Consider the following 27,284-nt stretch of genomic DNA (forward strand, 5'->3'; position numbering starts at 1 on the left):
GTTACACAGTTTATTACATAAAACTGCTTTTTTCAGTGTTTTTAATGCTTTATATCACCTGATCTTAGGTCTGGAGAGGAAACGACCTTTGTAGATAATTCAGCTTCTGGTAAAAACCTCCCGAATGTCTGGCTAAGTTATACGTGAAAAAAGGCATTAGTGTGTGTTGGACTAGCTAGTGCATTATAAATATGTGGATTTTTAAGCTGAAGCTGCTTTATTCAGTTTTTGATCTGTTTAAATCCCCGTGTCTGTTTGCTTCGGAAAAGAAAATACCTCTACGGAGATTTTGGCTCACATTAAAAACCTCCTGAATGAAAAGGTGAGCACACAGTAACTTATGAGAGAAAAGGGATGAGCACACCGAGACTGATTTGTAATGTGAAACTGCTTTATTCTGTGTTTGTAGTTGTTTGGTTTGGTTTGTTTGATTTGGAGAGGAAGCGAGCTCGGTGGATAATTCAGATCCGAAAAAAAAACCTCCTGAATGATGAAAACTGAAGGAATTCTAGCCATGGCCACTAATTACCATCCATCTCTTCCTAAGCGGCGCTAAAACATCGATCCAAATTAGTCTGCTCCGAGTTTGAAAGAGAGACTGAACAAGTACAGATATAGAAAGAGAAGTACCCTACTAAAGTTTTCGCAAACCTCTGTCCATGCTGCTGTCTACTGTTCTGCCTGTTCTGCGTCCTGTCCGTGGCATTGAATGGACACAGCAAAACAACCCACACACACATAGCCGTGTACACAGCCCTGCTCTACTAGCAATGGGAAAGCAATCTATAGTCTTAACGGGTTTACCTGTACTAATTTTGGTGGAAAAGGGCTATAAAAGTGTCAGTATGAGGGTTCAGCTCTCTGGTAGCAAAGCAAAGACCACTTTTTGTTCCAGCACTGAAAAAGAAAAACATTCAAAACAAATAAAGAATATGTCCTAAAGATCTTTATTATTGATTGCAAAGCAGTACTTCAAATACATGATTCAGAGGCTGACTATGGAGTGTCTCGTAGGTCATACGCTTGTGTTGGTCAAGAGCCACACCCTGGGAAGCAAATTAATGAGATTTTAAATGATGGGAAAAGATATGTTCATGATTTTTTTACATTCGTCCTGGAGTCCTGTTTAGCCGCCTGTATTATAAAGCCAGGAGTAATGTGAGAGCAGGTGTTGGTCAGGATGACATGTTGGACTGGAAATTCAGCCACTCAAACACATCTGCAACAACTCCGCTGCTGGCTTATTAACTGTGAAATGTCTTCCAATTCAAAAGCTTTTCATTCTCTGTCTCACAGGCCTTTATGTTTAACGCTGTCAGTCTGCTGGCAACAGATGAAAGAGAAAAGCACAGCTCACACTGTAGTTCTGTATGAAGGGTTGAGACTGTTGGAAACGTGTTACGCTGCTTCTGCACAGAGAATGGTTTAAGCAATTCAGTGCCATTACTCTTTACAATAATGACCTATCTTATTCTTTTTGGAAATACTTATAATATGACTATATGCCACTGGAATTCAATATTCTGTGTTTGTAAATTGTTTTTATCTTAGCAGAGTTTTAATTTGTAAATCTACACTTTGTTTTATAAGATGCATTTTTACCGCTCTAATGGATTGATTCATTGAATTACTTTCTGTGGCACTTAACTGTACCACTGACATATCTGCTGTAAATGGGAGGGCGTTCTGTTGGCGTCCCTGAATATTTGCGTTACTGTCACAGACTGCTGTGGAGGACTTTGTCTTTTGGCAAAGACAGATTATGAAGAGATACATTGGTCCATCCAGGTCTGGGATCAGTTCACTTTAAACTCACATCGACAACAGTTGAACCTTAAGCCAAAAACTTTAGATTTCTGACTTATAGAAGGAATGCAATTTTCCATTTGCCTATGTTATGTTCGCATTGGCATCCTAGAATATTGGAACAGGAATATTTATAACAAAAACATAGTATTTCAAGTTAGCTGGTCCCACACACTGAATCATAAATCTTAAAAAGTTCATACCACTGTTTTTGCATGGTGATGCTATTTACTACAAATAACATGCTAAAATCTTAACAATGCAGCCATTTTCTAAAGTAAGCCCATTGTACTCACCATAGAAAAACCGAAATTCAAGACCCTACTTTGTAATTATTGACCTCATAATTACATTTATAATGTTAACTCAGTATTTCATAGTAACATGTATATCTTATAATAATGACTAAATAACTCATAATAACAAGAGCTGTAATTATGAGATGACAACCTTGTCAATCACAAGATGATTTCTTCATATTATTTTGAAAAAGGATCTAATTTTGAGATATTTTTTCATAATTCAGAGATTAAGATCTTGTAACTATGAGATACTAAGTAACAATCAAAGGATAATTTTGTGATTTTCCTTTTTATATTTTAAGTTTGGTGAATCCAGTTAATTTCCATTCCAAAGTGTCTTAATTATTATTTTTACAATATTACATTATTTTTACAGTTTTTTTTAAACTGTTCATATTTTCCCCTTAAGGCAGACAATGGTTTTCATTTGGATCATCACAGCTAATGTGTCAACAACAATGACGTAATGAAATGTAAACACATAGCTGATTTTCACTGTGATGGATTTCCAAACTTTGGTGATATTGATACTGTACAGTGAAGTGCAATGCTACAAGCTTGGGAAAATTGTCAGCATGAAAGCAAAATGTAATTTTTATGTGTAAAAAAAAAAAAAAAAAAATGCAAAAACACTGGTATGATTCTTGAAACGTGGCAATTTTTCAAAGAGTTGACTAATAGTCCAGCAGGTTGTCCACACTGAGTTTGACCACTGTCAGTGAAAATGCCAAAATGTCCGACCCCAGATGTTGTGACTACAGTTCTTCCTATTTATTGTATCTTGTCTCATTATTTTTCATCGTGACACTGCTGACAGTGATGTTGTCACTCTGCCTTTTTAGTTTCCTGAGCGCAGTCACTAGGGCGTCAACTCCGCCTGATGACTGATGATAGAGTATCGGAGGTAAACAGATGTGTCCCAGTCTCATACTGTACACTAATATATGATGTAAACATGTTGCATTAATGTTGACAGAACCCTAACCCACCACATCAGTCCAGACTGAAATATCTTAGCAAATAACTGATGGATCCTTGAAATTTCGCTCAAACACAAAAGCTATGTCCCCCACAGGATGAATTGTAAAATCTGTATTTTCTCAATCAACATTTAAGTTTATCCAACTGGTTAATGACCAAATATCTGCAGAACTAATAAAAATCCCATCGGCCTCAGCTAGGCTTTTTGTTTCTGCTGATTGCCAAATATTAGTATGCCAACACTCTAAAGTAAGATGGTGAACATAATAAACATGCGTCAACATGCGCACATTAGTGTTTAGCTCAAAGTGCCACTAAGCCAAAGTCCAGCCTCACAGAGCTTCAAGCATGGCTGTCCGCTCTAATCTGTCATCTGAGCTTCCATACATGTTTTCCTATTTATGTGACGATGTTTTCCATCAGCATCACACAAAATGTGGCAGTTTTAGTCTGACTGCTGACAGAGTTTTTACCTCACTTTGTCGTTGTTTTCCAAACTGTGAAGTTTCCTCAAAACAGTTTTTAGTCTGGAGAGTCATTCCCACTGCACAAAAAACAGCCGCTAACATCTGGCAATTGGGAAATTGTAGAATCAACATTCACATCCGGGTCAAGTGACTCTGCAGTAGTCACAGGTATTTATCAGCTCTGGCACCACCGCTAAATACCGTCTGAGTACTTAAAGACAAGAAACCATTGTAAAGAATTCACAGACTATAATATATATTATATGTTATTTATCTGTCCATGCTGTTTGCTACTGTTAACCAGTTCTCCTGCCCATGACATCACATGGACACACCAAAACAACCCACACACAGACAGGCGTATTCGTCCTCTGCAGAGCCGTGTACACAGCTCAGCTCTACTGGCAATGGCAAAGCAGTCTCTTAGCGGGTTTACCTGTGTTTGAAAAACCTGTGTGCATGTGCTAATTTTGGAAGAAAGGTGGTATTAGTGTAGAGTATGCAAATGGGACACAGATTTTGTCTTTAAGCAGGAGGGTTCAGGTTTCTACTAAAGAATGTGCCAACCCTGTTCACCTCCTTTAGATCCACAGATGTTCTTAGTAACAAAGAGAAACAAATCCGTCATAGCTGTGTTTGAAAGGACGTAAACATCCTTACAGAGGTTTACATGAGGAAAAACTAACCACTAATTTTAACCCTTTAAAACCTGGAACAACATCACTTTTCTTATGCTGCTTTCAGACACCTTTTACAAGTGTTAGCGAGCAATTTGGTGTGAAATGTTTCACAAATTGCAAGAAATGTGTATATATATATATATAATATATATATATATATATATATATATATATATATATATATATGTATATATATACATATATAATTTTTTAAGCTAGGGGAAACTGTCAAGGACAGAAATATGGAAAAACATATTTATAATTATCATAATTTCATATTTAAAATTATGTTACAGAATTCTAAGAATTTTAAGCACTTTTTTAACATTACTTACCTTTTTTTAAACAAATTTTTAGGTTAATTTCTTCAAATTTGCAGGGGTTTCAAAGGGTTAAAATCAGAATCCTCATATCAATGTTAGCAATAGGATTAGAATAATCAGAGCAATAAATAAATAAATTTAGAAATCTGAGATGAAAGAATTCTTTGTAAACTCTTAAAGGTGTTTTATTCTGGAGAAAGTGGTTGATTGTCGAGTTTTGCTCCCTGGTTGTCAAATACCGACACTTTGGGTCGACTGTTTGGTCTGACTATCAACCCAAGGTCGTCTCTGTTTGATAATGACTTACTGATGTACTGTTGTGTCCCTGAGAAGAGCTGATGGTCACATTTTGTTTTCGGCTGTTTGAAGTGAGAGGGGATCAGGCTATTACTAGTTGTTGACTGCGTTCGATTTGATGTTTAGTTCATAATAAGCGACTGACTGCGGTGTCACTGGAATCATAACATAGGACTGATGTCACATGGGAGGATTCAGTGTTTGTATGTGTATATTACGGCTTCAACTGTGTTCGATGTATTTACCACTATTAGTTTCAAAAGGACAGCAGCGTTCTGCAGCTATACCTCTGCATCCATGAAGCATCTCACAGTGTTTAAGTGCCTCAAGGTTTGATAGTAACAGAGATAAGACATAGATGAGATACTTTATTTAAGAATGAAGAGAGTGTGAAGCAGTGGAAAACCACTGCAGCACATTATATACTGTATGTATATTTTTTTTCCACAATCTTGATTAATTGTGCAGCATTGGAAACAAAATATTTTATTCTTTTTTTTCTTTTCTAAAATATATTTCCAGGCATTCTGGTGTCAAAAATATACAAACTATTAAAAATGTGTTTAAAGATGATCTCACGTGCCGTTGTGTTTTTGTTAATTATACACTGAGCTGCTCACACACACATACAAATAACATTGTGGCTGACACCTGGCCCCCAGCTTCCCCAAAGTTCAGGGAATTTCTGAGATGGAGTTGGTTGTTTTAGGTTGTTACTGGGCATCAGCAGACTTTAAAACCATGATGCTGTGACAGAGAGACAGCAGCTGTAGCTCTAACAGCTTACTGTCCTCATTAAAAAGAGCAGAGAATACCTCTTAGCTCAGATGTGCAGGTGAATCAGGAGGATCGTGACTGAAGCTCCATCATGCATTAACTGATGGACATACATGATTGTACATTAAAACCTAATGAAAGTTTCCAAAGACAGTAAATAAACATTTCTGCTGACTTGAGATTCTCCTGGTCATTTTTACACTCTCCATATGCAGTGGTGGACAGTAACAAAGTACATTTACTTAGGTACTGAACTACAGTTTTTGGAGTATCTCTACTTTACTTGAGTTTTTAAAATTTTTTTTTATTGGAAACTTTTTACTGTCACAGTCATGTCAGCTCTTTTACCATATTATTTTTTTTTAAAGTTTTAAAACTTGAGCAAAATGGTTTGATTTTCTTGGGTCGAAAACAAGACATGGCCCAAAGCATAGCAAGAAATTTGTAAAATAAATAAATAAATAATAGTAATAAAGAAAGAAAAAATGTATACATATATATCTTTCTGCAAAATTGAAATAATTTAAAATATTTTTCTGGACATGTTTTACAATTTTCTTTTTAGGGAGGATAAAGCCTACCAACATTTAAAAATTAATTAATTAATTAACATTAAAAAATTAATTATTTCAGGCCATTTTCTTGTCAGTTGCATCTTGCCAGGTGCATCACTTCCTTTTTCTCAATTAAAAAAAAAAATGAAACAATTTGCTCAGGTGTTAAAGGGTTCATTTCGCTGTCGAAAGGACAGATACAGGAAATCTTTCCTGCCACAAGCCATCCACCTGTACAATAACTCACCTCTGTCTGCGCTTTAAACTCCAGTCTTAGCTCCATGTCATTCTACACTGCTGACTTTATTTTTATTTATATTTATTCAGATACTGTTCCGCACTTTACACATGTATATATGTAGATATGTACAGTCTCTTAGTTTTTTAGGTTTTTTTAAGCATATTCCTTTATATTCTATTAATAATGTGTGCTCTTTATTCTCTGTTCTTACTGTATGGCGCTGCTACATCCCAATTTCTCAGTTTTGAGATCAATAAAGTATATCTATCTATCTATCTATCTATCTATCTATTTTCTTAAATAGTGTCTTAATTTTATCTTTGCTTGATGCTTGTTTAATTCAAATACAGCATTTTTTCCTTTTATTTGTGTGTGTCAATCACTGTTTGCATTGAAACACCTCTTCAACCCATTATAGGCTTTATGTATATTTTTTATTTCACCTGCACAATCTGTTTGAATCTATTTTACTTTTATGGTGCGAATAAAAAAAAAACATAATTAGTGGATGTCAAGTCAAAATGCATGTGTAACATTACATGAGAAAATACATGATCTGGGGTTATTTATTATAGGAAAGCTCATATCTCCGAGGGTCCTGAAAGGAGCCCTCTTCCTAACATTGAGATAAATGGGCTTCAATGTATTCCAACGGGGCGCCCCTCCTGGCCAATCAGGGTGAGTGCAGCAGCTTCGACACCACCCCCCAGCGGCCGCACAGGCGCACTGAGCTCCCAACTGCCATTTTGTGGCAGAGGCTACTCTGCTAAAGCGGGAGAGGGATTAAAACAAACTGCGAAGAAGCCTGCATTTCTTATCAGCCTGTTAAACTTTGTAGCACAGACTCTCTGCTTTCGGTCGAGTTGAACGGGAGGAGAAACACACAAAAAAGAGGTAAAGTATCACTACTTTTCTGATAAGGGGGGAGTTTGCAGGATCTTTAATCGGCCTCTAGGTGTCACGATGGGGCTCTGGGTCCGGGCAGCTCGTCGGAGAGTGTTTGTCTCCCTCTATCGTTATCGAAAAACCCGTCAAAATACGTTTAAATATCCGAAGTTGGAATAAATGTACACACAGCGGGCTGTATTTTACACGTATATGTGGGAATATCGTCGAGGTTAAGTTACGAGTACTTGGAGGATTTGGTTGGAGAGTTTAGGCCAAGGCGTCCATTTTCTCGCCTCTTTGTTTCCAGTCTTTACAGCCTTGACGACATGGAAACTGGCGGGTTTAAGTTATCGCCCTGAGCTAATGTTAGCTTGTTTGCATTATTAAAACGACAAGTGTAAAACCGACAAACTGTCCTATGTAAACGACGACATCGCTGAAATAAGTGCGCACACAAACACTCGCAGTTTAGCCAACTGACGCTACTCGGTTATATAACCGTAAACTAGAGCTTTAATACGAAGAAATCAATTTAGCAACTAGCCAAACAGCTAACAGCTCGGAGTCTAGGCCCATCCCCACCCAGTGCCTTTACTAACTTTACGTCTGAAAGTGTCGCAAGAGTCCTCCAAAGTAAATTAAATGCAGTATCCAGTTTAACTGGTTGTTGTCGCATCTGCTGTCATTAGATCTTGCTAGCGAAATATACACACGGATACCCCTAAGGCCACCGCGGAAAACAATGACGAGGCATTCACAGCAAAATCAGAGCCACTGATACACTAAAACCAAATAATCGGCGTGTGGTATCCCAAAATCTGCCATGTTCCGTTGTCGAGTATTGCATTTCTCTTCTTTTTCCCCCTGTCATCGTGCTGTGGTCGGCATTGGCAGTTGTTGTTGCACCCGTCGCCCGCTTGTCTCTATTCTAAGCCCACCTAGAGCATCATAGCCACAGATATATATTATAGCAGAGAGCTCCCTCTACGATTCGGCTTGGAGAGCTACAAAAATACCGCTATATAAATGCTGTGCAAGGAGGCGACAGCTACCCGGCCGGGCGCTCAGGACCATTGCCATGTTGTGGTAAATTTGTTGTAACGTTATGAAGGATCTCTGAAGGCCCATACCAGAGCCTCCACAGCTTCCACCATTTAGCCACATAAAAACAAGTGGACATGGAAACCTGCAAACAAACAGATGTTAGGTAATGTCACTAACATGGCTATGCAGCTGCTGCACTCCTTTCAGTAATACACACAGTTTACATGAACAAAGTCTTTTGCATTTAACCTGTTAAGGCCAAAATGCAGTTGTGATGTTTTTAAGAATGATTACAGCTGACCATTTGACATCATCTGGATCACATACACTCAGAGACCATCTTACTACGTACTTTGGTTATTCATGTAAATATGAGTCATGTCACTATAAACTGGGAGATGATGCAGACAAGGTCAAAGGGATCACTGGGCCTCATGCAAAAAAACATTTTATATGTATATTAATAGAGGAACCTATAACCAATAAAACAGTGGTATAAAAGATCCAGGCACTCAGGATGGTTATAAAGACACAAAGGCCTTTAATTTATGTGGGCTAGAAAGATTAAAAATACACCAACCCTTATTGGTTTGCGCCTTCTTCGGGGTGTGGTGAATTTTATTTTATTTTTGCTCATATGAATGATTTGTCATTATTTTGTTGGTGCCCATTGATTTTTGGGATTCAACAATGTTTTTTCTTATTTTTGCTGTCCTCTTAAATAAGAGAACATTTTAAGAATGGTCAAGAGCACACTTACCTAGATACGAGAAAAATGTCTTGTTTTCACAGGCAACAAATTGTTGTCCAGTGCAAGAAAAAATACATTTTACATTTGAGGAACATTTAAAGACTGCATGAATATCATTTAGTCAAGTTTAGATGATGTCTTAGAATAAATCTCATGACTGGATTATTTAATTTCAGGGCTAAAGAAATACTGCTATACACAGTGCAATTATCCCAATTATTGTAATTTCAGTTTCTGTGTATCCCTCTTCTGACAAGTGCTGGAATGTAGTACATTTACTCAAGTACTGTACTAAGATACAAATCTGAGGAACTGTATATGCTACTTGAGTATTTTACTACTACAAAAATTGTACTTAATACTTCAATACTGTTCATAGATACCTACTTTACAAACTAGGATTTTTTAAAATAAACAAACTGATTTTCGTACAGGGTCTTCAGATTTTTTGTTGGGTCATTTTTCCAGTTAAAAAAGAGAACTTGACAGTGCTCTCAGTAGACAAATGATTTCTAAATTACTTCAAAACAAGTTTGGTATTTCTCTGTTACAATTTCTTGTTGCTTATTGGCCAATATATTGTCCCAGCTCTAGTGTGAATCCTCCCCCAATATAATAATTAATAAAAGTTACATATGCACAGAGATTTCAGTTAAAACGTTTGGCATATACTACTAATACTTTCAGCATTTAAGGCAGAAAGTATCATGCAAAGTTGTAGTGAGTGTCACGTAGTTCCCTACTTTGAATTGATGTTTCCAAACGCTTTGCTTGCTAGTGGCCAGAGCAAAGGTGGCCTCCATGTAGCGCAGAGGTTGAGTCCTGCTGACTGGACAGTAGATGTCTCTTTGAGTTTTATTGTGTAACCTCAGTGTTGATAGAAGTTTTACAAATGTTTCTAGCTGTTTACAGGAATTATTTTACAGGCTTACAAATTATTCAGAAGAGCATTTTACACGCTTAAATCATATAGACCATTATTTGAGCCCACGTGTTTTCACCAGCCTGTCAAATCTGTGTCATGGACACTGCAGCTGCTTCTAGATGCAAAGTGAGGCAAAAAGCTGTTTTACTTTTACTCTACTTTGGAAAGAATCTCCCCAACAGTTTAATCGAGCTGCACTGACAGTCACATCAAGCTGAAAATTAAACACATCTGTGTGTTGGGTGACCTTGTTCACCACTTCACTTAATCACTTGATCTTGATAATATACTCCAAAACTGGGGCGTTCTCGGCTGCTGAGCTGAGAGAATAAAAGGAAAGGAGCTGTCATAGAAGCACTCAGTAGCAGACTGACTGTATCTGCCCTTCGCACTGTGATGATTTATTCCCCCTCCCCTCTTGCAGGTTTACAATCAGGTAGCAGAGTGAAGCCTCAGGTGAGCGCAAGTGTCTTGAACTGAACGGTTAATATTGCCAGAGATGTGTAGGCTGCTGACGTCCCCGTGTCTGTATGTGAAAGAAACATCTCCGTGTCTACGTGCAGCTGTGTAACATTTCCCTCTTCCCCCCTCTCAGGTTGGCAGGGACAGTCAGCTAGCAGACATTTGATTCAGCAAAGTTCAGGGCTTTCAGCAGGAGAGCATCACAACACTGCAGGCTGCAGAAATCATGAAAACACTTGATTTCTCATTTCTATTCCAGGTAACAGTAGTAGTGATAAGTGCCAACAATTTTAGAATAATGGATAGAGCCCGACCAACGTATCGGTCAGATGATTTTATCAGCCAGTATTGGCCCATCACAGATATATTGGTATCTGGTTAGTTGTCCAATATGCACAATATGACAAATTTATTTTTAACAGAACATATTGCATAAAAAGATGCTTAAAGTAGTTTAGAATAATATAATTTCATATGAAGTTTATTGTTTCAGTGCACTGATGTCATTTTGACAACAAAGGTTCATGTTTAGATCGTAAAATGTCCTGCTATCATATCTTATCTCTGTCACAAGTATTTGGTAACCATATTGGAGGCCTGAGGGATAATTTCATTGCATGTATTTATGGATTTTTTTACTCCCCGGTATCTGCCCAAAAACTCCAGCATTGGTCGTGCTCTAATAACAGGGTGTTTGAAATATGTCCCAATTGCCAGCAGGGTTGGAAATTCATTTTTTTTGTCTACCTGCCACTGTGGTACGTGGACTCAAAAATGTACCGGCCACTCAATAAATTACCATTGTATTTCTTTGTCTGGTGAGAAGAACAAATCTAGCAGCCACTTAAATATTTTACCAAAATTTGGCTGGTGGTTAGTGCTGATTTCCAACCCTGCTTGCCACAGACATCCCATCAAACAGCAGTTTCCCCTTTCTGTTGGGTTACAAGTCAGTAGCTAGCCATGTAGGCAACCAGGGATGAAAATTAAAGAGACCCAGATTCAGGGCAGCTGAACTCAGCCAACTCACTGCGGCTCTTTTTTCCGGAAAAGTAGATTTTTCTCTGAAATTGTGGTCAATGTAAACCTTTTAATTTCCGGAGTTTAACCCTGCTGAGCATCAACGTGAACCAAGGATGCAAAGAACTTCAGGGGTTATGTATCACACTGCTAGATAATATCTGTTTCCACATCGCCATATTTCAGTTCCTACCCAGCATGGACGGAGGGCCAACAGAGGGTGTAGGGGTGGTGGAGGTCCCTTCCAAAGACTTCCCCTCCATCCAGGCCGTTCACAGCCAGGATGCCATGGTGGCTGACCTCCTCCAGCAAGCTGCAGAGGCCGGGGGTGTGGTAGAGGGACAAGCTGGAGTCGTCCTGGAACAAGGTACGTGTTAATTGAACATCAAATTTTCCCAAAGTCATTATTTAACAAGAACACAAAGTAGTAGATTAATGGTGCAAGTATTGCATGTTTTTGTGAATATTTTATTCCAAATGATGTTGTGTTGCAGGTCATGGGGAAGGAATGGTTGCAGCCACCCAGGCCCAGCAGCAGTTGATGGAGGCTGGGGTGGGAGTGGGTGTGGAAGGTGGAGCAGGGGTTGAAATGATGGTTATGGACTCACTGGATCCCACCCTGTTGCAGATGAAAACTGAGGTAAGCTCACTCTCACTTTGTTGTGGAAAAATTAACCTTTGAATTGAGACTGTAGAAAGCCTTATTTGAAAACTGTTGGAATGAATTTATTAAACCATATAGAACAGATTTTAGGTCAAAGTTGTACTGCAAACTTGTGCTAGGAGGTGTACTGAATGAACAGGTGTACTGCTGTAGATTTCTTGAATGATGTGAACTTTCTGTGTACTGCCATGCCATGCATAGCTGAGAATATTGCTGCGGATCTTCAGTGGGCCTATAACTCACATGCCTTCAGGGCAGTTTGTATAGTAAAAGTTGTTTTCGGCGCACTTTATGGCTGTCTTGTGGCCCCGAGCTGGCTATACAATATTCAAGGTCTTAATTATATACAAGACGACTTTGGGATGTTTTTGTAATGTGTGTGCTCCTGACAGTGATGTATGCAATGGACTGCTATATACTTACGTAAAACGCCCAAACCAGTCATTAAGAGGTGCTGTGTTGCACTGTGATACTGCCAAAATCCTTAAAAAAAAAAAAAACGTTGTGAGTGTGCAGTTGTTTGGTTGTCGCCGAGCATTACTGTAACTACCCATGGTGATCTGCTGCACTTGGACCCAAGGGTCCTTTTTTAGATTATTAATATTATTATTATTTTGATTTTGTGTATATGGTCTGGTTCATTTGTTTATGTATTTGTCTGTATTTTTTGTAATTTTGTTTATTTGTCTGTATGGACAGTGTCAGTGTTAGTGGCTTTACACCTGATGATTTCCTTTTTTGTTTAAATCAAAGAAAAGGTATATTTAAAAAAAAAAGTGCACTGATACACAGCTTTGGTCTCACAACAAAGTTTCCTTTGTGCTGATGTCACTCTAGTTTTAAAAATGATTTCAGACAGAACTGAGGATGAATTCTTGGTTTCCCAAAAATTTACTGTAGCAGACCATTAACATGAAGTTGATTTGCAGGTGATAGATGCTGCAGTGGGCGGATCATCTGCAACTGTGGGTGTTGTTGGAGGGGTAGCGGGTGCCGCTCACCAAGCAACTGTAACAACTGTGGACCAGACTCAAATAATCACACTACAGGTAGGTGCTCTTTTAAAGCCGTTTGTGGTCTTGTTTTGGGTTTTTTTTTTTTATAGATAACCTGTAGATTTCGTGAACATGTGTGCTGACCTCAGGTCTCTGTGTTGTCAGGTGGTAAATATGGAGGAGCAGGCAGCTCTGGGACTTGGGGAGCTCCAGCTGGTCCAGGTGCCTGTTTCTGCCACCACCGTGGAGGCCCTGCAGCAGGGCACCTTTGTAGACACCACTGCTATGCCAAAGGACGGAGACCCAGTCATCTGCCACACCCTGCCGCTGCCGGAGGGCTTTCAGGTACACAAACAGACTCGTTGGCAGGGCTTTCACTTAAACGTCAGCAGCTCAGAGCAGCACAGCGTCTCTCTACCACTCCTCTCTTGCTGTGCACACAAAGTAATCAGTGTCATCGGGTAATTTTGTCATAAGCCTGTCCTAATGTAAAGCTAGGTGACGCTCGCTGCACAACAAAAAAGCGATGCATATGAGTGTGCAATAGTCATTGTTACATACCAGCCTGTTAAATAAATGTGGGTGTGTGCAGAGTGTCTGATCATCAACACTAAGTGTCACACAGTACAGCAACAAGGATGGAGGAGATATAGCAGCACGAACAGGTCCAGGTGGAGAAAACAACTCAGTCATTATTTATAGATTGAAGACAATGTTTTGAGGTGCAATTTTTGATTGATTTTAATTTGTTGATATATTTATATTTTATACAGACCCTGAATCTCACTCTGAGTTACTGTGGTTGTTAACAAACTAAAGAACTAAGATAATTTTTGTTCAGTTTTTACTGAATATTTGAAGGCAGTCTACATTTATGTTGACATATACAACTATGCTGTTGAAATTAATTGTAAAATATTCTCTCTATTTTTGTCATCTTGTCAGGAATATCGTTATTGCAAAAACACCCTAAAATATTGTGATATTTTTCGCCCACCCCTAATGGGCATTTGATCTGCATCAGCTTTAAGATGATAGCAATCCATCAAATTCTGTTCCAAGAGCAAACATTAGGCTCAGCTCAAGATAATTTAAATGTACACCCATGTTTTACAGGTAAGTAGATGACCTGCTCATAACTGCACCAGGAACATCATTTCCCTTTAACACCAGCTCCTGCAGAACAAAACCAGATGCAGTAACTTGTCTTCAGTGACGAATTGACTTACCAGTGAAAGTATTTGATGTGTAGGTAGTAAAGGTCGGTGCTAATGGGGAGGTGGAGACAGTGGAGCAGGAAGAGGGAGGAGAAGCCCACCCTGGAGAGGAGGAGGATGAGGAGGTGGGAAACCAGCTGCTGGAAGAAGGAGAGGATGAACCCATCCCACCCCCGACTGACGACCCAAACTGGGCCAAAGACCCAGACTATCAACCCCCATCTGGAGCCATTAAGAAGACCAAGAAGGTAAAATAACTGTGGTGTGTCAGTCTCTCTGTTATCGTTAAATTTGTCTTTAATTCATCAGCTGATGATGAAGTCTAATGACTTTCTGTTTGTCCAGGGTAAAAAGAGCCGTCTGCGTTATGCCGAAGGCGATAAAGACATGGATGTCAGTGTCTATGACTTTGAAGAGGAACAGCAGGAGGGCCTTCTGTCGGAGGTCAATGCTGAGAAAGTGGTGGGCAACATGAAACCACCAAAACCCACCAAGATCAAGAAGAAAGGTGAGACACTGCTGCTGGCTGGACTTGGGACAATATGGGCAGGGATGCACGATAATATCGGCACGTCACAGTATCGGCAGATATTGGCTTTAGAATTAAATATCAAACTCGGCCAACATACTAATTTGTGTCACTATCACAAACTGGTGTGTGTGTGTCATTGACAAAGTAAGCATGTACAAAACATCAACCCTAAGTTGAAGTAATATATTGAATCAATATTACATACACTGAAAAGCAATGTATTCTGTGTCTCCATCTGCTGGTGGGCCATCATGATAAAGGTTTGCATAATATGATAATATGATGTTAATTCCACCACAGAAGAGACTTGATGATCACTGAAAATAGGTGTATGTAATATTGGTTCAATATATTATATATATGATGCTGGCAAGACTATATTCAGTATATAATCAGTTATTGAAGTTTTCAGTTCAGTGATGCTTCAGAAACGATGCTCAGTATGTCATTGTTTTTTTACATAGCTATAGGACTGTGATTTAATGTGAGGTGTGTGTATGTCGTTGTTGTTTGTTAGGAGTGAAGAAGACGTTTCAGTGCGAGCTGTGTAGCTACACTTGCCCTCGACGTTCCAACCTGGACAGACACATGAAGAGCCACACAGACGAGAGACCTCACAAATGTCACCTGTGTGGAGAGCCTTCAGGACGGTCACTCTGCTAAGAAACCATCTCAACACACACACTGGTATATACCACACATTTTCACTAGACTCTTAAAAAAGTAGTGTAAGTTCAAGAGGATACAGGAAAATGGGTTTTCTTTACCATTGAAGGGTAGCTTACACGTGTATCTTTTTTTTTTTTTTTTTTTCTGCAGGAACTCGTCCACACAAGTGCACAGACTGTGATATGGCTTTTGTGACTAGCGGAGAGTTGGTTCGTCATCGTCGCTACAAACACACACACACGAGAAACCCTTCAAATGCTCCATGTGTGACTACGCCAGTGTGGAGGTAATACACGCTCACGCTTTGTCTCCTTGAAGTTTTACAAAGTTTAATGTACTACATTTGCTGCACTTATACTCGTCAACATTAACTTATTCAGGAGTGAAGACGAGTGAAGGATAAATTCACAGCTGTCTCGTTGGCAGCTCTGGAGGGAGGAAGTTAAAAAGTGAATCCACACTGTTTCAGACAGTAGATACAACAGCTCTGAGTTTGAAATAGTTAACAAAGGCTGTGCCTTTAAAGTCGCTGATAAATTTTTTGCTTTAGTGTTCTGATATTTGAGTCTGTGTGTTTGGATGTTGTGTAGGTGAGCAAACTAAAGCGTCACATTCGTTCGCACACCGGTGAGCGTCCATTCCAGTGCAGTCTCTGCAGCTACGCCAGCAGAGACACGTACAAGCTGAAGAGACACATGAGGACACACTCAGGTAAAAATGGCACCTGCTTAACTTTTCTACACATTTTGAAGCAGTGGAGGAGGACAGAGTGGCAGAGGTCAGTTTTCAGAGATAAATGAACAGTATTGCTTTTGTTTGTTTGTTTTTTATTTTTGGGGAAACCTCATAGAGCTTGGGAGTTTTCTCACCAAAGGGGTTGTACTCTCGCTCCCTTACAATATAATATATTCCAGTCAGAAAAAACAGGAGATAATTCAACCTTTTGCTGCCCCCGTCCCGCTTCACTGTCAGTGCAACCAATTTCAGAACCATCATTTTCGCTGATTTACAAATGGATGCATGTTCATTAAAATTTAGACTTTGGGGGTTATTCATGCATTGTAGTGCAGGGCAGTTTGATCAAAATATCGTGGAAAAGTCATACTGATATACGGCCTAGCACTAATACAACGTGTTTAGAAATAGAAATAGAAATACCTTATTACCTTATTAATCCTGTGACGGAAATTGTTTTGTTACAGCAGCAAATAAGAGAGCAGCAACTGAGTAAAATATTTGTTAAAAAGGCAAAATAATGCAAATACATATACAAAGGAAGGCACTTAACATAGGATAAAATATAATAGAATAGAATAAAAATAATAATAATAGAGATATGTACAGTATGAGGAGAGAACAAACAAACAAACAAAAAGCCAAAAAAAATAAAAAGCAATTAAAACGAAAAGAATGTGCAAATAAGTGTGCAAAAAGTGAGGATGGATTTGCAAGTGAGTTCAGTGCAGAGGAGGAGGAATGATTGTTTGAACCGCTCTTTGTGACAGTTTCATACCTCCTACCCTATTGTTGCCTCTTAGGATTATGAGAACAGTCATTAACCTGTATACACTCTAAATCCTTTCTACAGGCGAGAAACCTTATGAGTGCTACATCTGCCATGCCCGGTTCACCCAGAGTGGAACCATGAAGATGCACATTCTGCAGAAACACACAGAGAACGTGGCCAAATTCCACTGTCCGCACTGTGACACCGTCATCGCACGCAAGAGTGACTTGGGTAACAAAAACACACACAAACACTGTGTAACTTAGCAAAGTTCACACTACATTACTTTGAAAGTCATCAACTCGCTGTTCTGTTCACGCTGCACATTTTGTAATCAGGAGTGTTGAAGTCGTCAAGGTTTTCACACTATATGACTGACCAGCAGGAGGTCACACACTACAAGATCTATCGTCATGAGGAATCCACAATGAGTATATCATGATGTGCAGGTGAAACCCAAATACGGGGTTGACCTGCAGCTAATAACTTACAATAACAATGCTTGCAATAGTCCACTGTTGACCTTTGTTTCCCCTCTCTCTCACTCTTCCTCTCAAACCCACACACGCCAGCGGACAGTGTTGCGGCACTGCTTGCCTTGAGCTGTCATTGGCTGTAGCTTACCAATAATGCCTCTGACTGGTCCAGATACAAACCCTGATTCCAAAAAACTTGGGACACCGGGTAAAATGCAAATATAAACACAATACAATGATTTGCTAAGCTGTTATGACCTATATTCAAATGAAAGCAGTACAAAGACAAGATATCTGATGCTCAAACTGATATATGTATTTTTTTTTTTTTGCAAATACACTCTCAGCTTGCATCTTTGGACAGTTCACACATAGTGCTCAAGCACCGATTTGCTTCTGATTTGGGACTTTTATCAGGGAGCTCCAAAAACAGTGTCCAAGCAGAAAATCTGGTTTAAAGTTGTGTAGTGTGAACTAGGCCTCATCCAACAGAATAATTGTTAACTTTGCTATAGTGTTTTTTTCCCCTAATATGTTTTCTTTTGTCATCCGTGTGCATCTCCAGGTGTCCATCTTCGTAAGCAGCACTCATTCATTGAGACTGGAAAGAAGTGTCGTTACTGCGACGCCGTTTTCCACGAGCGCTACGCTCTGATCCAGCATCAGAAGTCTCATAAGAATGAGAAGAGGTTCAAATGCGACATGTGTGACTACTGCTGCCGCCAGGTGTGTGCACCCAGATATCTGTGTGTAGTGATATGTCGGGGTATCTTACTCATAACAAATTAGGAATTTCATTTGGATATCAGGTATGGGTCAGCCCACATAAATGATATAAATGAAAATATATTGATATTTATATCATTATATCATAGTCATTATATCTCCCAGACTCATCCTTTGGAGACCATGACAACATCCAGCCAGTATTTAACATATTTCACTGTGGACCATAGTGATGTGCAGAACCACGGGCAGATGGACATTGCTTTCCACAGGGTGTTCCTGCAACCATAGCAAAAAAAAGTGAATTAAATGGCAATTTAGTTCTGTCTTTAACTGTGGCTCTTAACTGTGCCGGCTCCAGGAGCGTCACATGGTCATGCATCGTCGAACCCACACTGGAGAGAAACCGTACGCCTGCAGCCAGTGTGAGAAGACCTTCAGACAGAAGCAGCTACTGGACATGCACTTCAAACGCTACCACGACCCCAACTTTGTCCCCACCGCCTTTGTCTGCCCCAAATGTAGCAAGACCTTTACTCGAAGGGTAACGACTCTCTTTCTCTCTGTTACTTAGCTCAAGTGAATTCACAGGTGGGCTAACGACTAATGAGTGAGAAAAGTCATCAGACTATCTGACATTGTTCTTGTAGAACACCATGGCTCGCCACGCTGAGAACTGCAGCGGTGAGGTGGAAGAAGCGGAGAATGGAGCTCCGGCCCAGAAGAAAGGCAGGAGAGGGAGGAAGAGGAAGATGAGGAGCAGGAGAGATGATGATGACAGTGGTGAGATATTTACATTATATCCAAGCGGGTTATGATGTTGTGTTTGTTGTGTTGTAGTAAGTTTTCTTGATGTCTGTCTTTGTTGTTTCTCTGTGTCACGCAGACGAGGATCACGTTGAACCTGACGAGGATGAGGAGGGTGATGGTGAAGACGAAGCCGCGCTGCTACAGGAAGAGGAGGAGCCAGAAAGCATCGAACTGGACCAGGCCCCTGCCGCCATCCCAGTACCCGCCCCTGACGAGCCGCCGGTCAAGAGGAAACGAGGCAGACCCCCGAAGAACGCCCCGAAGCCTCCAACACCCAGCAAATCAGTCAGGGTGGCTTCCAAGGCGACTGCCTCTGGTGAGACAGAAAATGCGCTTTTCAAAATCAAGCTTTAAGAAATATCATACATGAACATGATTTTATACTTCCATTGAGTTAATGTTTTAACCAACATCAGTCCGGGGGGCGTCATGCCAAATATACACAGACAGTTTTTCTACAGCGAAGCGTCAGTCAGCAGCTTAAGTCGCCGTATGAGAGTTTTTACTGCATATGCCAGAGAACTGTAAAACTAGTAATCCTCAGCCACGTTAACACGAGAACAGCCCTACTAAAACGGAAAAGTCTTTCCTTTGTGTTTAAAAAAAAAAAAATCAGCACTCATATGATAGCATTTTGAGAACGGTCCACGTGTACATGGATCTGCAAAAACAACAGAAAACTGTAGTATCGTCCCAGGCCAGCAGTCTGCGGTGTAACTTTGTAGCTCGAAGTGTGGCTGTGGCGTCACCGTCCTCACAGTGTACGCGCATTTCTAGTTTACACGGCGACAGCAGGGGTTGCTTTTTAAAAAAAACGTCACTCTGGAACCTGGATTTCAAAAGTTTGCGTGAAAGTGTGTCTTTGTTGTTGTGTTTTGTAGCCGCTGCCATCATTCAGGTGGAGGACGAGAGCACCGGAGCAGTGGAGAACATCATAGTGAAGAAGGAGGATGGCGACGCTGCTGCAGCCACGTCTCTGGAGCAGGGTGTGGCCCTGACCGTGGAGGGGGTGGGGCTAGACGGGGAGGGGGTGGAGACTGTTGAGCTGGCCGTGAATGAGGAAACAGCGGCGGCCGCCGCCAACGGAGATCTGACGCCAGAGATGATCCTCAGCATGATGGACCGGTGAACACAACACAGCCGCACACATGTAGCTGGACTATGAGTACAGTTGGCAAATACACACAAACATTTCCACATCCTCGGCCTTCACCCTCATGTTCCATCTGTGTGAGCTTGTCATGGCAGCCATTTTGCCCCCATTTGCGTGGCTGCGAAAACAGCCACGCACGAAGAAGGGAAGCTGCATGTAAATACGTACACACAGTAACTTTACATCCATGTACATTAATGCATACTGATGTCTGTGGGTCACACACACACACACACACACACACACACACACACACACACAGCAGATCCCACTGCACATACCTGCCCACATCATATCCAGATATCGTCCAAGCTAACGACAGACTGCTCTCTGCTCTTAAAAGCTTATTTTCTGTTTGAATGTCTTCTGAATGAATCATTGTGTATTTTGCTACTTGTTTCTGACTCAAAGCCACATCCTGTGTCACCCTCTACCCACACACGCTGCAGCTAACGTTCAGCTCCTCTCTACGTTGATCTGCCAAAAGGAGACATTATATGATCCTCTTTGACTTTGATTTTCTGCTGTCCCGCTTGCTGTTCCTGCAACTATGCTGATTCGGCAAATTCCAAGCCTTTCTATGTGTATATATAGATCTAAATGTAGTTTTTCCTAATGAAGCGTAGTACATGGTACTTGAGTTTGTCTCTGAGATAGCACTTGGTCTCAGACTTTTTTTTTTTTTACCCCCAAAGTCCGATTTTCCTCCTCAGCCTGTGATGGTCCATGTTGTGGTGTTTGTACATTGAGGCTTTCATAGAAGGAAGTTAACGGAGGGGTTCTTGCATATTCATGAGTAAATGGGCACAGGCAAGAAACATTCAACTGAACTGAAGTCAGTAATAATTAGGGCTGTACCCAACTCAGAATTATGTCAGTCGAATCTGATTCGTCTTTTTCATACGAATATTCGATGATTTGGTCTGTTTTCCGTGCAAAGTGTGAACGGGGCTCCGCGGGACGTTCAGTATGACAGCTGCATTCATTCAATATAGTAAACAAACACGGCACTAATGATGGGTTGTAAATATACTATTTTTTTTTTGCAGACACTAGATATCAACAGAAGCCAGAGCCTGTCGTATTAACTAGCTGTGAGCTGTAATTTCACCACCTTTTAGACTCGCGGTGCGGTCCGTCTCTCCGTCCGTGCCGCTGCCTGCATGTCTGCAGCTGCAAAGAGTAGCTGGAAAGTCAAGAGCACTCACTCCGCAGCTAAATCTGGGGTCCAAAACTTCCCCAGAAGTACACTGCGCAGAAAAAACGACTGCTCGACTTGAAGCAATCTCAGTCAGCTGAGGGTCCCCGACTGATTCGAGCCTCCGACTTTCAAGGGGCAGCCCTCGTAATAATTACTTTGTTTCAGTTTTCTAGTTCTTCTGTTGGACCTCCACACGCCCAGCAGCCAGCCTTGTTCTAATGGAAACTTCTTCTCAGCTCACAAATGAAAATCTGAGAAAGCTGCTTATTAAGTGTCCCAGCGCCAACATAGTTTGGTACTGATGTGTATTTTCTCCTACCTGTCAGTGACGGCAGATATGTCATAGTTAACCCTGTGACACCTAGATAGACGTCAGTCTTCTCATGTTGCATTCAGATGCCTTTCATAAGCTATTTAACCCTTTGAAACCTGTGCAAATTAGTTTGATTTCTTTTCACAATATAGGGGCAATGGCCAAATTAACAAGAAATATCCCTCAAATTGCAAGATATTAGTGAAAAATGCGGGATGTATTATCAGAAAATTATCACACAAAAAAAATCTAAACTATCAGAAAACTATTTAATTTTATAAAATAGTGTAAAAATTTAGTTTAAAAAAAGATGACAACAAATGACCTGAAAATTAGTTTTTAAGTATATGTATAATATATTTTACATTACATATAATCAGCAGAATTATATATAAAGATTTATTTTACAGAAGAATTTTAATTTTCAGCACTTTTGGTTTATTTCTTGTTTTTGTACTTTTTTTTTTTGCTTAAATTCAGGTGATTTTCTTTTGTCCTTTTGCTAATTTTTGTGCCATGTCTTTTTAAGTTGCTCATCATCTTCTCCCCATATTTTTGAAATAAATCAAAACAATTTGCTGTGGTTTCAAAGGGTAACTGTTCCTCCTTTTTCTGTTCCACATTGTTTTCCACCGCGTAAACAGAGTGATCCCCGTCAGTTGGAGAAAATACGGATGATCGTGATCGAGTCGGTAAAACGTTGTACTATAGTTGTGATTTTACACATTCCAAATCAGCCAATTAACATTGAATTATGTCTATGCATAAAAATCATCTCACTTAAAGTAACAGGCAGTAACAAACCGCTCTGCATTTTTCCTTTAAGTGGATTCACTTCCCACTTCATGTTGTGCTTGGAAGAGTTATCAAAGAGCAGATAGTGAATCGGTGTGCGATCAATAATCAGCCATCACCGGCTGCGGCAGATGGTTTGCATGTAAATACACATTTTAAAACCTTTGCTTTCTGATTTCTTGTGAACCTTTCTAATGTTTTTAAATGGCTCGTTTGGAGATGTGTCGGTCAAAGGGACGATGAGGTTTTCATTTCTGTGGTAAACATGTTGGTCCTCCATGTCCTGAGCCTGTAACGATGGTTTGCTTAACGACCTCTTCATCATGCTTTCCTTCCACGCGAGCCCCTCTTAACCCACCAAACTGATCTCATCTGAACCACTATCGTTACTCTGTGTATATCTGGTCGCTCACAGCGATACAAAACTGTTTTCTGTTTCACGGTTTTCATTTCTGGCCAAGTTGTAGTCGCCACGGCGTTGGTTCAGTTCAGTAGCATGAGCTTTGTCTCATTCTGTTCTCCTGTAACGTTTGTCTCAAAGGTGTGAGGTTTGGCAATCGTCTAAAAACGTACACCGAATGAAGTTCAGCGAGTGAATTTTATGTAATGGCAACAAAACGGCCTTCTATTTGTTTTGAACTGTTTTTGGAAGCTGTGTGTTTTGTTTGCTGCACCATGTGACTAAAGAGCTCATGAAGAGGTTTGTTCTGCACTCAGTACGTTTACATGCACATTTAAGTTGTGCTACGGTTATATTTAATTGGACTGCTGTCCTTGTCCCAATATACAAGCACCAGGTCAGAGTCAGTTTATGGACAGATGTCCAACTCCGCCTCAGACGGTTTTGGTATGCCCCCTTCAGCTAGTTGCTCTAGACTGCATCACAGTCACAGCTGTTTATTTACAGTAACGTAGAAAAAGCCGATTTGTCACATGCATGTAATTAAGGCGCTGAGCAATCCTGGCCTTCACTGATTAGTTTTGACCCACCTAAAAAAACGATGTGCTACATTCAGGATACTTTTACCTCTTTACCTTGCTGTAAGACAGCCGTTACTAATGGGGATTTGAAGCCGTTAAATCAAAAACACCAGACTCCATTGAGAAAAACAGTTATTTCACTCTACCAAACAGCAGAGCTGCTAATATGTAAATGTGGTGTAAACTTAAACTGATATTATTATTGTTATTTTTTTTTAGGTGGCTAAAATATGTTTTGTTGTGGGACTGTACTTTATTTATGGGGGGGGGGTTGCCTGGGGTGTAACTATTTAATTTTCACCATTTAAAGCTGTATATGTCCCTCACCTGCGCCAAAATTTAAAACACAAGTCCCTCCTCCATGTTTTTTTTTTAAAAAATGCCTGACCTATTTTGCCTCATACGCAGCAAATAGTCCCTAACTGTCGAGGGAGGCAGACACGGCGTTAAATTCTGACTAAACTGACTTGCAGTCACTATCTGGGTGTGTTATTCCGACTTGGAGAAATTCGATTTAGTATGATTTCAGTGGGACTAATGCGTTTACTTGTATTTTAAAAGTCCAGCTCTAGTCGGACTAACGCAGTTCAACTTTTTCTTTGTACATGTAAACGTACTGACTGTCCTCGGCCCTGGACTCAGACCCTGTTAGCTCAAGTCCTGCGGTTTCACTAACCCTTACACCTGATACAGAGGTTTGTCCTCTGCAGATCAGTCACCCAAAAAATAACCCCCCTTGATTTGTATCTCCAAAAACAGGACTAAAATCACTTAAATGAATCAAGCTGAAAAAATAATCTTCATGGTCTGAATTTGAGCAAATCCTGTGATGTGGTTCTTTAGAGGATGTTGAAGGGCTAAAAGCTCTGAAGTGGCCGAGTGAGCTCGGTCACGCATAAGATGGTTGTCATGTGGCCTTCCTTTCATTACAACCCGTTATTGTTACGTAAAGCATTTCATCTGTAAAAACATTTATTTGATGCCCGGTATCTTAAAAAGAAGGCTGTAAAGAACCATGGACACAGAAATGGTCACAGAGATAGTAGTGCCAAGTTACTGCTGAAAGGTTTCTGAGGAAAGCAATGTTCATATATAAAAATCGAAACTTTTGTAAGAATCTTTCTGAAACATCAATTGTGCTGCTGTGCTCTGAGGTCTTTTTCTGTAAAAAAAGACAGGAGAAAATGTTCTGTCATCACGGTATCATGGTAATGTTCTGCAGGTGGACGGATGGAAAATGAATGTTTGACTGTTCTCATTGTTGTTTTTTGTTTGCACATGGCTTGTTTGTTTCGGCAGAATGGAGAGAACGGTCTTAAGATGATTTAAAACACGTCCCGAGAAAACAGAAGAAATCTTTGACATGTCATTTTTGAAGATGAGACACTGTACAGCTGATGAAAAATAAAATCATCCTAATGGGCCCATGACTGCTGCATGCTTCTGTTCTTTGACTGAAGGTCAAAACACACCGGCGGCATAAAACGTGCATCAAAATATATACAATATATATACAAACTCTCACAGGCGGCGGCTCGGATGCTGCAGAGCGCAGCGCCCTCGCTGCATTTTACTCTACTGTTCTATTTCCAGCCTTGCCACGCCTGAAAAAGCAGTGTTTTTTTGTTTTTTTCCTCTTGAATCTCTCCGTTTGTACATGATGGCACCTTTTCTCCTCTACTCCCATTGCAACTTGACTTTTTTTTCCCCTCTCCTTTTGTTGTCGCTTTCCCTCAAGTGTGTGTGAAGACTGTGGAAAAACATTTGATCATTTAATCATTTTAAAAACCAACTTGTTTAAAAAAAATGAAACCAAAGTAACAACAGCCACTTGTTTCCAGCTTCAAAAGTTATTTAGTTCCAAAATATTATGTTAACAGAATATTTTGGGACTAAAAATTATATTTTGCATGTATACAAGTAGATGTTGTTATGACTTTGGTTCTCTTTTCAGAAAAAAACAGTAAAATAGTTAAATATTTTGATAAATTTAACCTCTGAAACCATTGATTTTCACAATAAATTTATGTTTTATAAACATGCCACCAAAATTTGGTTGGAAGTTACAAATCTTCCAGTTTTAAATTAGGTGAAATTAATGTGAGAAATGTTTAGCAGAATTACAGGAGCCAGTGATCCAGCAGAGTTTGTAAGGTTTTAACATTTCAGCTGCATGAGAAGGTAAATGTTGTTTGGTTTTGGAGCCCTCTGGTGGTTGGAGGTCAGTGAAACCGCTTTAGGGCTTCATCCATCACAGTATTGATACCTCTGCAAAGTGATCAACACCTATTGGTCTGATTGAATCTGTGTTGCTCCCTTGTGTTTCTGTTTGTCTTCTTTAGTGAAGAACAGTTTTTTAGGTGTGGACTTTGTGAAAGTGCAGGTTTCCTGACTGCGCTGTGTGTCTCAGTGTGGGAGGATAGAAAAGGTTCCCCTGTGTTCACTACAGTAGTGACTCACGACATGGAACAGGATGTGTGTGTGTCTGAGTTCATGAGCAAAAACTGTGTGCGCAAGAAAAAGTGATGTGTGTGTGCAAGCATGCACAGGTGGAAAAGAGAAAGTGGGTTATACACAGCCGTGCATCTCTGAGAGAGAAATCTGGCGGTGGATCGTGTGTGTGTGTGTTCACTATGCATTTTGTAATTTCTGTCGCCTCGGACCAACATCTTCCTCCTTTTGTCTCCACTCTTTAGCCAGATTTACACAGACTCTCTTACTCAAATACAATTTATCCGTTTTTAAGTCTGAACAAATGCATTATTACCTGTGTAGATAATTCTTTCTCTTCACCATTTCCTCCGTTTTGCACTGATGATGTGGTATAAAACACTCAGCTGCCAGTCAGGATAGTTCAGTGCTTTAAAGTGGGACACTGGAGGAGCAGCGGATGATCACAGCTTGACTTTTTGTGTATTTTTAATTTTTTTTCATCAGTTCCATTGTTGTTTTGAAGTCTCCAGGATGGACTGCGTCTCACAGAACATGCGAGGTAAGATCTTCTCAGATAAATTAGTGCTCTTTTAATCAAAACTGAACAGTTTGAGGTGGAAATTCTGCATTTTCATAACAAATAAATGATACAGAAGCAGCTGTTTTTTGTATATTTAATACAGTGATAAAACAAAAGAAACCGGTTGAACAGCTGAAAAGACAAAGAGGAACTGTAGAGACAAAAGTGTCCTTTTTCTTATGCAATATTTACCTCATATGTAATCACTTGATATAAATATGACTTGAACACTGTTTTGCAATTATTGATATGAGAGTGAATGTGATATTTTTTATCAGACAGCTTGCATAATAATATTATTGTTATTATCATTACTATTATAACAACAACTATTTATATAGCACCTTTTTTTGACAAACAAAGCAAAGTGGAAGCAACAAGGGTGACTTCCAGAGGCAACATAAGAGCCAAACAATAACGCCACATTAAGGCCAGACAAGTTTAACAGCAGAATTAAACAAGAGAGAAACATTTACAAAACAAAAATAACAATAACAACCCGTTCTAATGAGAGCAAATACAATTCAAAGAATAAAAGCAGTTAACATGGAAATTATAGTAATAATAATAGAATTAAACATGATCAAGGCAGAATTAAAGAAGAATTTAAAAGAAAAAACTGAATTAAAATAGACGTGTTCTGTCCTTTTAGTTGACTGACTCTGTTAAACAGGTTTACTCTGTTTTTTATAACTTTATTAAATAAACAAGGTA

General features: G+C 39.8%; 2 protein-coding genes across 2 annotated transcripts in view; both read left to right on the forward strand.

The window, feature by feature from the left end:
* Nucleotides 1–7,200: 7,200 nt before the first annotated feature.
* Nucleotides 7,201–22,016, forward strand: ctcf (CCCTC-binding factor (zinc finger protein)). The gene is given in 19 exon segments (XM_042496453.1): nt 7,201–7,322; nt 10,461–10,492; nt 11,705–11,885; nt 12,013–12,158; nt 13,112–13,231; nt 13,343–13,522; nt 14,430–14,642; nt 14,740–14,902; nt 15,444–15,560; nt 15,563–15,613; nt 15,746–15,825; nt 15,828–15,881; nt 16,186–16,306; nt 17,184–17,333; nt 18,144–18,304; nt 18,666–18,848; nt 18,955–19,087; nt 19,191–19,430; nt 19,996–22,016. Coding segments are annotated over 17 exon segments (2,529 nt in total). The 5' UTR covers nt 7,201–7,322; nt 10,461–10,492; nt 11,705–11,716; the 3' UTR covers nt 20,244–22,016.
* A 4,198-nt stretch (nt 22,017–26,214) lies between these two features.
* carmil2 (capping protein regulator and myosin 1 linker 2) overlaps nt 26,215–27,284 on the forward strand; it is a 49,971-nt gene continuing 48,901 nt past the window's right edge. The window contains exon 1 of the mRNA XM_042496116.1: nt 26,215–26,549. Within this exon, the coding sequence (XP_042352050.1) occupies nt 26,522–26,549 (28 nt within the window). The 5' untranslated portion in view covers nt 26,215–26,521. The remainder of the gene's footprint in view (nt 26,550–27,284) is intronic.

The sequence above is a fragment of the Plectropomus leopardus genome, chromosome 11 (genome assembly GCF_008729295.1).
Source record: "Plectropomus leopardus isolate mb chromosome 11, YSFRI_Pleo_2.0, whole genome shotgun sequence".
Lineage (NCBI taxonomy): Eukaryota > Metazoa > Chordata > Actinopteri > Perciformes > Serranidae > Plectropomus > Plectropomus leopardus.